We start from the raw sequence: 13,756 nt of genomic DNA on the forward strand, positions 1-13,756 counted from the left end.
CTGCTCCAGTCACAACCTGCACGTTACTTTTAGAGGCCAGAAACATCCAGCATTGTGACAGTGAGCATATTATTAGACACCAGTAATGAAATTCATATTTGTATTTGAAATCTGCATTTGAAATGGTGGAGTCTGAGATGAGATCTAGGGTGTGCAGTAAGTTTGCTACTATAAGTTTGCTGCAGCAAGTTTGCTGCAGTAAGTTTGCTGCAGTAAGTCTGCTACTCCTGGACTTCAGCAGAGCAAACTCTGGCCCCTTGAGGAATCTGCTTGGTGGAATGCCATGGGATAAAGCCCCGGAGGGAAGAGTGACCCAAGAAAGGTGGTTAATAGTCAAGGATCGCCTCTTCCAAGTTCAAGAGTCATGTATCCCAGCAAAGAGGAAGGTGGGCAAGAACACCAGGAGGCCTGCATGGATGAACAAGGAGACCCTGGACAAATTCCAGCATAAAAAGGCCTAGGGAGAGCAGAAGCAAGGATTTGTAGCCTGGAAATTGTGGGCCCCCTCTGGAAGGAAATAGGAGACCTGATTATCCAGGACATGGAGAAGACTGAGGTACTCAACAATGGTTTTACTAGGTCTTTACCAGCAAGAGCTCCAGCCACACCGCCCAAGAAGCAAAATGCAAAGGCAGGTACAGGGAGAATGAAGAACCACCTGGTGTAGAAGATCAGGCTCAAGATCATGTAAGGAAAATGAAGGTGCACAAGGCCTGACAAGATGCATCTGTGGGTCCTGCTTGAACTAGTAGATGAAGTTACCAAGCAATTATCCATCATATTTAAGAAGTCACAGCTGTTAAATTAAGCTCCTGCTGACTGGAAAAGGAGAAATATAACCATTTTAAACAGGGGGGAAAGAAAAAAAAGAAAACCCAGGGGACTACAGGCCAGTCAGTTTCCTCAGTGCCTGGCAAGATCATGGAGCAGATCCTAATGGAAACTATGCTAAGGCACATGGACAACAAGGGGGTGATTGGTGTATGCTAACATGGCTTCACGATGGGTAAAAAGTCTCTGACAAATTTGGTGGCCTTCTATGACGGGTCACCAAATGGGACCCTTCTATGGGCCACAGTGCTGGTGGATAAAGGTAGAGTGACTGATGTAACCTATCTGGACTTGTGCAAGGCATTTGACTGTCCCACGTCATCCACGTTTCTAAACTGGAGAGACATAGATTTGACAGATGGACCACTCAGCTGATATGCAAGTGGCTGGATAATTGCACTCAGCCAGTTGTGGTCAATGTCTAAGTGGAAACTGGCGACAAGTGGCATTGCTCAGGGGTCTGTCTATTGGGAATGGTCTTGTTTAACATCTCTGTCAGCAACATGGACAGTGGAATTGACTGCACCCTCAGCAAGTTTGCCAATGATACCAAGCTGTGTCATGTGGTTGACATGCTAGAGGGAAGGAATGCCATCCAGAGGCACCTCAACATGCTTGAGAGGTGGGGCAATGCCAACCTTATGAAGTTCAACAAGGCAAAGCGCAAGGTCCTGCACCTTGGTCAGGGCAATCCCAGGCACAGCTACAGGTTGGGTGGAAAATGGGGTGATGGCAGCCCTGAGAAAGACATGTGGGTGCTGGTCACTGAGAAGCTCAACATGAGCTGACAAGGTGTGCAGATGCAGCTTAGAAATCAAACTGTGTGCTGGGCTGCATCAAAAGGAGCATGGACAGCAGGTCAAGGGATTCTGCTCTTCTAAGACCGCAGCTGCAGTGCTGCATCCAGCTCTGGGGTCCCCAACACAAGAGGGATGTCGAACTGTTCAATCAAGTCTAGAAGAGGCCAAAAAGATGACCAGAGGGCTGAAGCACCTCTGCTATGGAGACAGGTTGAGAGTTGGGCTTGTTCAGCCTGGGAAAGACCAGGTTGGAGACGGCTTTGAGCAACCTCATCTAGTGGAAGGTGTCCCTACCCATGGCAGTGGGTGGTGGAACTAGATCATCTTTAAGGTCCCTTCCAATCCAAACCATTCTATCATTCTACAATTATGACTGAATTATGTATCACAACTGCTACTCTCCAAACCATAGTTTGTACTTGTACTGCGATTTGAGTGCACTGTTATCACTCTGCTCAATCAAAGTCCCATGCAACATTGAGTGATTTCAAATAAGTGAATTTTATATTATGCAGTGAATTTTTCATATGTGGAATATCTAAAAGGACTGTACCGGACCACAGCTCTTTCATCTAACAAATGGCAAAATAACTAAAATGTATTTAATTTACATTGCTATGCTGCTGATAAACTAACCAACTTTGAGAAAGCTCTAAGGACTTGTAGCATAGAGTTTCGGTTTACATTCACATCATCTGTAAAACTAATTTTACAGGACTATTGTATTGACAAGACAAGAAGCAGTACCACATAGGGAAAACATATTTTGTTGTTATTTTTTATCTCTTAGGCAACACAAATCTAACCTATGTCAATGTCAGGTTAGATGTCTGGGCAAAACACAAGTAGAATTTTGAGGAATCAGGTTACTTGAATGCTTGCAGTTAAGACTGTGTTAGAGCTCTTCACTGAAACAGAGGCCCCTAATAATGACTTATCTTCATAAATTAAGTATGGAAGATGCAAAGCAAAAAAAAACAATCACAGGTCCAAATTCACATGACAAATCAATGCCCTAATTGGAATTATAAATTAATAGCTTCAGGCTACAGTTCCTTCACAGATCACTAAAACAAATGTCCCATAAACACTCCAGATACTAGACAACAATTGCATACAAACTCCCTCAAGGATCTATTTCTTAAGTGTAATTATTTTGTACATTTAAAAAAAAATATATAACACACTTCTCAGCCTAGAAATAACATCTAGTAAAACACCACTGGCATTAAAATCAAGTCACTTCCAATACTGATGATTTGCAAAAGAGCTTCAGATTTTGACAGAAGCAATGAAAACTTTATAGGCTAGATTTTTTTTTTAATTTGAAAAAAGAAAAAAAAGACTACTATGGTATCTTGGAACTAGGGTAATTTATTGGGCAATTCTCTGTACGAATACTTCAGGGAACTAATCCTCGTTAAAAGCAAGTCATACATTCTCTGTGTTACTCTTTAGACCATTATAGGAATGGAAGTTCAACTCTAGAAGATAATGTTACAGAAGAGACATCTGTCTCACTGGCAAACATCATATCCAGTTTGCCTACTGGCTCCATAGCTACCCTTGAGAAGGTTATTGAGAGGTTGTACTAATGTAGCCAGAAATACATTTTCATTTTGGCATGCTTGATAATGAGAAATTATACAAGCTTTTGTATCTAAGACTGCAGTTACATGCACCCATTTAAGAGGTAAAATATTATAAGCTAAAAAAGCTGAGCAATTAGAACTGTAAGGTTCAGCTGGAGCACAATGAGTCCTAATGCTCAATGTCCAGCAAATAAGGCATAAATGTTAGAAGAACTGGTCTGTATTCCCTTCTTGATTCAAAATAATAGCTACTCTTAGATCCTAACGTTTGTAGGTGTCCACTCTAGGGCAGTTAAGCACTGGTCATGCAAGATGTCAGGGGACCAAAGCCATCAGTGATAACCAAAGTTGTCAGTTCTTGCCATTTCTGCAGATCAGCTGTTAACCCACAAGGCTGACAAACAGTACTGGACATTCAGATAAAGTTAATATTTGATCTTTCAAAACCTTCCTTTCTTAAATACCTACTAAAGATTCTACCACAATTTTATAGTTTTTTGAGTCTTCAGGATACCACATACTACATAACTGCTTTTTATTAATTATGGTAATGAAATCTTGAAAATTTAAAGAATTTAAAGAAATCAGAAGCAATGTAGGTACCAGAGGAAAGCAGAGAAAACATTTTTCTAGCACAGCAATACTGCTGCAAGTAGTAGATAGTACTGGTCTATTCAAATGGTAGATGATGAAGCGTTAAAAATGCCAATTCTGTACTTGACTAACTCATGCTTACACAAGAGCAAATTGTTCTTAAAGAAGTAAAACTCCACTCAAAAAGCAGACCAACCAATACGGCAAAAAATAAATGTTTCTATCAATTGGTCAACAATTTTCTCTCTACATCCTAAGTAACACCAGGAAAAAACATTTAAAGTTTCTTTCTTAAATAAGTAAGAACCTTCAAGAAAAATCTGGCATTCTAAGCCCTGAACCAAAATAATCATTTTCCCCTATTTCAGCAGGCTTTTTTTTTTACCTTTCCAGTACCTAAACAGGCTGACAAGAAAGCTGTAGAGGGACTTTTTACAAGGGCATGTAGTGACAGGACAAGGGGGAATGGCTTTAAGCTGAAAGAGAAGAGATTTGGATTGGCTAGTAGGAATAAATTCTTTGCTACGAGGGTGGTGAGGCAGTGGCACAGGTTGCCCAGAGAAGTTGTGGCTGCCCCATCCCTGGCAGTGTCCAAGGAGAAGTTGGACGGGGCTTGGAACAACCTGGTCTAGTGGAAGGTGTCCCTCTCCGTGCAGGGGGGTTGGAACAAGATGAGTCCTTTCCAATCCTAACCACTCTATGATTCTGTGATTCTATGACAATACCAAACATGCCCTATATGGCTCGACTACTCATATCAGATTAAGCATATCTCACAGGATCCTAAGTGTGCTATGTGTCATGATTTAAATACAGTCAGCCCTAAATCAGGCAGTCGCGCTCTCACTCTCCCCCCGTTTTTGCCCTTCCCGTACTCCCAGAGGGACGGAGAGGAGAATCGAAAAGAATGCAACTCCCACGGGTTGAGATAAGAACAGTTTAGTAACTAAGGTATAACACAAATCACTACTGCTACCACCAATAATAATAATGATAAAGGGAATAACAAGGGAAGAGAATACAACACCTCAGCACCTGCCAACTGATAACTCTCCGCCCCCAGCCTGACCAAGCACCGACCGATACCTCCTCCAACCCCGCAGTGTCCTAGCCCTTCTGCATAACTCTCAGTTACATCCCCAGCATGACATGCTGTGGTACAGAATACTTCTTTGGTCATGTTGGGTTAGGTGTCCTGTCTCTGTTTCCTCCGGGCTTCCCCTCCTCCCTGGCAGAGCATGAGACTCACAAAGTCCTTGGTCAGACTAAAACATTTGAGCAGTAACTAAGAACATCGGTGTTATCAGCACTGTTCCCTGGCCAAAAGTCAAAACACAGCACTGCATCAGCTACTAAGAAAGAGAAAAAAATGACTGCTACTGCTGAACCCAGGACAGTATGTCATAGTAGAAGGAAAACTACAGCTGTAGAAGTAACAATTTTCACTAATCAAACTCTTACATAAGCCACATTTTCCACTCACAATAGTTTTCTCTGTTTCCTTTTCTTACGAAGTAACAAAGGCAAAAGGACTTTGAAATTCTGAATCATACTCAAAACACTAAAATCCACATACAAAGAAACCCATACTGAATCCAATCTGTACACTATTATTATATCATTTAGGACAATGGGAAATTTTAGTCAGCTTGAATCTAAAAACAGTTTCTAATGTTGCATGCCCAAATATTGCTGGAAAGAAATCCCTGGGACCAATCAATGTGCATCCAAAGTCAGTATGCTTGCTCCTTCTGCTGAATTTGCTTTTTTTATTGCTTAAGTGAGCAGAAATATAACTGCATTAAATATAAAAGAATAATATTACCACAAGCTAATATACCACATTGAGCATACACCAAGGTTCATTACATAAAAATTATTAGTATTTTGAGTGTGACATACAGTCACACTGTACTGCCATACTTATTTTTCTAAACTGGCAGCCTGAGCTGTAATTTCTGGGATTGATTCCCCAGCCCCCAGCATTTCTCATTGCTCAGTCCTTTAGACATTAATTCTACAAAAACAGTCATAATAAGGAAGCCTCAGAAGTCAGACATATATAGGTGAAAGGTTTCAGGGAGAATGCAGGAAAAAAAAACAACCAACAAACCCAAAACAAAACAGAAAAGCACCAATAGACCACAAAGAAACAATTAACCTAATCATTTTTCTGTCAGTGTCCAAGCAATCCAATGAAAAGGAAATTGATTTCTGCAAAGGACTCTGTATTAATAGGAAATCCAGAAATTCTCTGCTAAAATTTAAGTATGCTGTCAAATACGATAGTATTCTAGTTGCCAAATTAGGATTCTGAAATGGCTGACAGTGTCAAAGAATGCTGCCTTCATGCTAATAACAGACTCCAATCATCTCTATTCACAGAAACTTCCTAATAGAACCTTAGTATTTGAAGGAGTTCAAATACATTAATTTGAATATAAATTACCTGTATTAGAAATGGCTACACACTATCCAAATTGTGGGAAGTGACATGATTTGCACATGAACTATTTCTTAGTTTTTCATAATAGCCCTAGCCCATATCTTCTTCCTCCATTTTGTTTACATTTATGATTTTACCAGACCCAGATAAACTAAAATACAATGCATCAATACACAAATCCTCCTTGTAAGGGGGATCGATGAACTCAAAAATTACAAAGGAACTACAGTATCATAGACATTACCAGCATTATTTTTGTTCAAAAAACACAGACAACAAAAAAATGGGTAAGTATGCACGCTGAATTGTATTTCTGGTAACTCCAGAATATGGATGAAGCATCTTCATAAAGGACATAGTCATTAGTACATTTGATACTGATTACTCCCCTGGTGCCTGACAACAAACATTCCGAACATGGTCAGAATTATCTCCTTTGAGTGGCATTCATCTAGCCACAGACCTTTAACACGTACACCAGCATGTGCCAGGAAAGCTAATGAGGCATCAGTTTGCCAGTCTCCCTCAGCAGTTCTTCAATCTCTGTCTTGGATGTAAACATTCTGCTCACCCAAAATCTATTGTTTCTCTTCTGATGTTGTCACAAACACATGCTGATAAATTAGACTGCAATAAGAAAAAGTCGCATGAAAATAAAATAAAATTCCAGTTGCAGCTAGGAGATACCAATTACTGCCATGTCCAATAAAACTGTTAATTACTTCCTTCAATCAGTGAGCAGACAGGTGCTTAATAGCTGCTTGAAATGATTCTAAGGCAACATTTTCTTTTCTTACAAAAATACACCCTTATCTACCACAAGGAGAATCATCACATAAGGAGGAAAGACTGGAAGGTATATGACTTCTTGTTGGGATGCTGCTACATTCATGTAAAATTAAGACACTGAAAAGCTGACAAACTACCAGACAAAACAGCAGACAAAGAGCAGAACCCTTAATATTAACAAACCAGTGTCATCACATCATCATCTAGCTAAATTATATCATACACATTCATGCTTAAATCCATGCATTAGACATTTCACACTCTGTTTTAACTATAACATTGTAAAAGGATCAGCAAGCAAAAGGAATATAATCTCTAATTAAAAAATAGCAATTTAACTGCAACCTACCACATATTTAAATCTTTAATTACTTTACTAGATGAACCTTACTGTTAATATCATCTTTTTTGTGTAAATTACCAGAACTCTTTCTGAAATACGCTCTGTCTAGCCCTCAAGGTATCTATACCCATTTATGATAAGGATCATAGGCCTAAACTGTGTCTAATTTTCAGAAAGATGCTTAACAGCTAATTTAAGTATCATGCCTGGCAAAACTGCCACTCAGATAAAAAAGAAAGTATGGCTTTCCCAAACTAGTGAGATGGAAGACCCAAGTCAATGACTTCAGTCTAGGAACGAGAAGAAAGATGTACTACTGAAGTTAAAATTACAGCACTGATCTTAACAATACCTAAATTCTTGCTAAATGAAAGCATAATATTCCACAGTTACATGAAGAAGAATCTATTAACAGGCATGCTGCCCCTCTCTGAAATCAAGAAAGTTTGTCAGTAGCTGTAAGCAATAGCTACTGTTGACTAAAGGTGTTAACTAAAGGGGCAAAAAACAGGAAGTCCAGCAAGACTCCTACCCTTAAAGTACAAAATAAGAGATGCAAGCAAAATGTAGGTACAAAGTGTAGGCAAACACTAAAGCATACAGCAATGCTGGAATCAGAGCTGTAGTCACAGACATGGTATCAGCTCCATTCTGCACTACGCTACACTGAGTATCAAAGTGCTCGAGGGAGTGGGAGGACCAATCTCCAGTTTTGCAAACTGAAGAGGTTATGAAGAATAGTACCTGGAAACTCTGTGGGTTGCAGAACTAAAATGGTAAGGCAATATGAAAAAGGAATGTGTTTGTTTTCCATTTTGATGGACAGTTTTGATGCATAGCTCGATAAGCTTCACAAGCCATGTTTGATAGATTAAAGTAGCTTTATTCATCAATTTTGGCTGGCTGTATATGTGATTGCTGGGTAAAGCACATTTACTTTTTCTACTTACTTCAAAGAAGCAAATCCCTATCTTGTGTAAATTTCTTAGCTTTTGTAGCCATCTGCACAACACAGCTCTCTAAAGTTAAAGCACTCAAGGAAGCTCGCAAAAAGAGGTGAGAAGTTGAGTTTTAACTGTTTTGATGACTAGTTAAAAAGATATTTAGTTAAAAAGAACCAAATTTCATGTCTGTAAAATTATTATTTTGTACAGAACTCTGTTCTATAGATCACTGTCATTTATCATCATTATTTATGCTTCTTTTTCTTAATTCCTACTGAAGACACTGTATAGAATACAATAACGGCTGAGATCTATAGTGAAGATTTGGGCAAACATGCTAAAACTTATGGCCTAACATTACACTTCCTATTTATTCAATTAAATTAAACAATGTAATTTCTTTGTCACTACTCAGCATTAAGATTTTTTTTTTCTTTTTTTTTTAATTGCTTAAAAGTACCTAAATGCCACATCAGAAGCCCAGTCTTACGCGTTCCTACCAAGGCCTGCTTTTGGTTGCTTTGTGCCATGTAAAATTAAGCAGAAAACTGCATTAAGAATGTCCTCAATAATTGTTCAGCTACAGAAATAGAAAGATCTTTTGCAGTTTTCTAATACACGAAGATTGTTTTCATTATGTCCAAAAACAGAACTATGTTTTTCCACCTCTTTTTATGCTTGTGAAAACATAAAGACTTTTAAAGTCTTTCACACTATTCACTACTTGTAAACCTGCTTTATTTTTATTTTAAATCAATTGAGTAAAATTGAGTTACCAAAACTACAGGGAGAGAGATATTCATTCTTTCCACATGAAACTAAGCAAAAGCCTGGAAATAAAGACATATGCGAAGACTCTTGATAAACTTTTGATGATACCCAGAAGTCTGTAGTCTTTTTCTTGAATGAGAACACTCTCAAATATCCAGCGTGTATCAAAAAACAGACAAGTAAAAGGTAGCTTTACTGCAGTATAGGGAACTATGGCTTACATGTAATATTCATATTCAAAGGATTCTTATGTCACTTTTGTCTATGTTTACAAAATTAACAACTTGTTCTTAAAGACAACTGTTATGAGTTCTAATAAGGAATGTCCGATTGGTGAATACACTCATTTTAAATGACATGCTGTTGTTCAGAGTTTTTTGCAATGGCAGATCCAATGTTTTTAGAAGGATTTGCATGGAAACCAGCAAAAACTGCATGACCTTTCTGTGGATTCAGAGGCCTCACCGATACATTTCCCATAGAGAAGGAAATTATTTCATTTTGGTTGTTATCGCAAATGCCTATAGTTGTGGTTTAATCCCAGCTGGTAATTAAGTACCACAGAGCTGCTCACTCACTTCCCCCGCACAGTGTGGGGGAAAGAACCAGGGAAAATGAACATCAGTGAGTTATCAACATTATTCTCAGGCTAAAGCCAAAACACAGCACTGTACCAGCTACTAGGAAGAAAATTAACTCTATCCCAGCTGAAACCAGGACACCTATATACATAATACAGAAAAAGATCATCCAAAAAACATATTAAATAGTACACTCACCTTCATCAATAGTTGCTTGCTGTTTAACCAAAGTCATTGGAGATCTAGTTGGGGGTTTTTTTAGTGGATGACGCCAACTCTTAGATATTTTCATTCTTTCAACTTCCACTGACTGAAAAGTTAAAAACACAACTAATTTAGTATGTAATTCTGCAAAGTAAATTTTGATGAAAATACTCTTCTGTAGAGATGTCAATTATGTAAATACTAATTAACATACCAATAAAACATTTGTCTCTAATTCAGAATATACAGTTTCACTTAAAAGAACAACCCTTGTCAAACACAAACAGTTTGACATATAACTTACGGCAGCCCTTCCCAAATTACACAGCATATATCCTGGTTTGCTCAGGTGATGTTTAAGAGGAAGAACAGAAGTACAATAGAACCACTAACTGTGACTGGGAAAATAAGGCAGAAACCCATTGACCTCATTTGTAAAAAAGTATAAAAATTCTGAAGTACAAAAATAACCTTGAATTGAGACCAGAAATTAAGAGCACTGAATGCAATCAACATGTTAATTTGCAATATGAGGAAATTCCTTCTTCCCTTAAGCACCGTAGTATATATTCAGCTTGAAGTTACACAAGGTTCAAAAACTAAAGCCAATGCTACAAGCTCTGGAGCTGCAGCTTTCAAAACTTCAGATCTGAGTGCCAGTGGGGGAATAATGATGTAAACCAACTGCTGATGGTATCTGAAGTTTCAGGAGCTGAGGAACGCACACTAGCAGAAGGGTGGGAAGGACAGTCTCATATGATCCCTACAGACCACAGCATTTTGCTCCTCAACACCCTAAATCTAACCTAGCAGGTTACACACATTCTCCTGGATTAATTTGAGGGTTGAAAACTACTACTATACAATGGGAAAAAAATTATGAAACAACATATTTACTGTGATAAGCAGAGGTAGGAAGAATGCGATTAAAGCACAGGACAGGTTTAGGATTTAGAAAGCTACCAAGTAAGTAAAAAGGGAAAGAAGATCAGACTTTTTAATTGCATATGTACAAAACATTTCTTCTTAAATGAAGGAATGCAATTATACCGGAGAATATCTGAAAACTCATATATAGATGGCTTAAAGGCACAGAAAGAGATAAATATAACCTCTAATACATGGTGATTAAAACACTGAGATGTTTATAGTGCTCCTTTCTGCTACAGTGGAAAAGGCTGGAGCCAAGATTATTAAAACTCACAACACTGCAAAAAAAAACCGTAGTGCACAGTTCATGTCTGTGAAAGGGTCACAAAGATTTTACTTTGGCTTCTAAAACGTATTTCCCACTAAGTCTGGCAATCTGCAAGTGGATTTCCTGACCAGTCTGTCAACCTGGCACTGAACTCACAACTCGGAAAGCTACTGTGACCACCACAGCTTAATTTATTTTTTTTTTTTGGCTTCAAAAAATCGAAGCCGCCCACCCTCCACAGCAGAACAGCAAGAGTAAAACAAGACTGTGAGTTTGTAGATGACCCAATGAGAAAACATTATTAAAACTACTATTAAAAAAAAACCAAACAGATTCCTTTTATTAGAGGGACCTTTTCCTTCAAGTGTTTCCTTTACGTTTTTCAGGCCATTAACAAAATCCAAAAATAGCAAGTTTCAGACCCCGAGATCATGCTATCTGTATCATCCTGCAAGAGAGAATTCTTGAAGATTCACTTTCTCCGACATCAACACGATGGACACAGTTTCAACTAAAACAAGAAAGTCCATAAAATTCTGTAAACTTCATAAACAATGTGAAATAATGTAATAAAATGAAAGCAAACTCTGTTTCCACCTAACCTGATGCAGAGATGCTCCTCATATTTTCTTCGTCCACTTCTTCATTTGAAAAGGGCATCAGTCCAAAAATAAATTACCATGTGCTCCCACATTGATATGTTCTGTCCATGGACAGTAAGGCTCAGAATCAACCTATTCTGCTGACATTTTATGAGCATACTCTTAAACCTCCTTAAGACTCAGTCAAAACAGCCCTTTTTTTGAAACACAAATATAATACTTATCTCTAATACTTTGAATTTCATGTTAGTAGCAATAACTAAAGCTGATAGCCGTGCTCCTACTGGCAGGCAGCGAACATGGGAATAGTTTGAGAATAGCTGCTGACAGTTTGGACTCACAGATATAAAATGAAATTACTAGGTATCTAAAATCAGAGGGAAAATATGTCAATAAGCAAGCTCCAGAAACATTCTGCTTTTGGATCCAAATTCCCACTCTTGCCTGAACATTTCAAAACATGTTCAAATTAGCATCCAAATAAAATCATGCATATTCTTAATTTTTTTAATATGGATATCAGGTCTCATTAGAAAAATGTTCATTCACATTTTATCAAATAAGGAATATATTACTGTAATGATGTAATTTGCTGCACATACAGTGGATGCTTCCGCGCCATCATTCTCATCATTCTTTAGAACAGGTACTTCTCCATGGTCCAACATTCCACAGCTTTCTAGATCACTGACATCATCGTCTATCAAGCCATTTTCCTCTTTATCTGGGTTTTCATCTTCAGAAGCTTGTCCTAACTTACGGCATGGCATGGGTGAAACAGACTGATTCTGAAATGCCAAACTCTCTTCTTCTCTACAGCTATCTGAAGTTGGCATGAAAGCAACAGAAACTTCAAATGCAAGAGGATGACTGGAATCTGTCCTGTTCTCATCTTCCATCTTTGTTTTCTCTAGTACAGGAACAGATCTCGAAAATGAGTCTGAATGGATGCTTCCTACAGATGAAGAATATTATTTGTTAATAAATCTCACTTTATATTACTGAATTTTATTTTACAACAATCTGAGTTACTCAAATTTAAAGAACGATTCCTCATTTAGAAACCATACAGAAAATCATTTGGTAAAAGGACATAAACAAACGTGGAGTATAGGTTTGATCAAAGAATAAATTAAATGTGAATGTGTTTGAGTTTGGTGTGTGAACTACAGTTTTAATCAATCAGTATTTTGTATTTGAATCACAACATATCTTCATGTCATTCAAAATAAACAACATTCATATAGGTTGTTTATCCTCACAGCTAACAATTACTTTGACTAGTTGGAAAAAATTATAACAAGGTTTGTATACTTGCATTTATGTATATTGAACTTTATACCCTGCATTTGTAGCTATTATGCCTGTTTTAAAAATTAAAATAAACAAATACTATTGGTTTACAATTTGGAAGATCTATTTCAAATAGATACCAAGAATATTTTGAAAACAACGTGCAATAATTCAAAGCAATTAGCATAATTTTATATTTCAGTTATGCTGAAGGGTGAAATTGTGTGGATTTTCCTCTATCAAAATTTAAAATGCTTGCACGGAAGATGCAGATGCTTGCACGGAATAGACAGAACAGTGAATTAGAGAGGTTTCCCAAAAAAGATGTTCCTGAAGATCTCAGTGGCACACATCAGTGTATTCTGATTCAGCAGCACATCCAAAGCATCAGAGAAAAAGAATCTTCCCATTCTTTTTTTACAATGGTTGTTTGAACTTGTTTTTCTGAAAAATTTCTTTTTTGGGTCAAATGAATACAAAATTTAGTAATACAAAGCCAAAACTAAAACTTAATCTCTGTGTATGAAGAATCCTGCCTTGACTGAGCAAAACTGACATACTAGCTAGAGATAATGCAAGACCAATGACCATCTCCAATGTGAGTACTGGAGTTCCCACCATTGTATCTAAAAAAGTCATTTTCCTTACAAAGGTCCAGGCACCACCCTTTATTAGCACAAATGTAAGAGGACCGCTCTCCACTCTCTTCTGCTTTCCCTCCTTTGTCAACAAACCCAGAGTGGACATAAACAAAATTCTAGTTTCCTA

At 37.8% G+C, this 13,756-nt stretch overlaps 1 protein-coding gene across 1 annotated transcript in view; it reads right to left on the reverse strand.

Moving 5' to 3' along the window:
* Positions 1-13,756, reverse strand: part of LOC134158768 (lysine-specific demethylase 4C-like) — a 132,439-nt gene that overhangs the window by 107,801 nt on the left and 10,882 nt on the right. Inside the window, exons 4-5 of the mRNA XM_062609068.1 lie at positions 12,298-12,650; positions 9,890-10,001 (exon numbers count right to left, since the gene is read on the reverse strand). Of these exons, the coding sequence (XP_062465052.1) occupies positions 9,890-10,001; positions 12,298-12,650 (465 nt within the window). The remainder of the gene's footprint in view (positions 1-9,889; positions 10,002-12,297; positions 12,651-13,756) is intronic.

Source organism: Pezoporus occidentalis, unplaced genomic scaffold (genome assembly GCF_034315485.1).
Source record: "Pezoporus occidentalis ecotype Australia unplaced genomic scaffold, CSIRO_AGI_Poc_V1 ctg133, whole genome shotgun sequence".
Classification (NCBI taxonomy): Eukaryota; Metazoa; Chordata; class Aves; order Psittaciformes; family Psittacidae; genus Pezoporus; species Pezoporus occidentalis.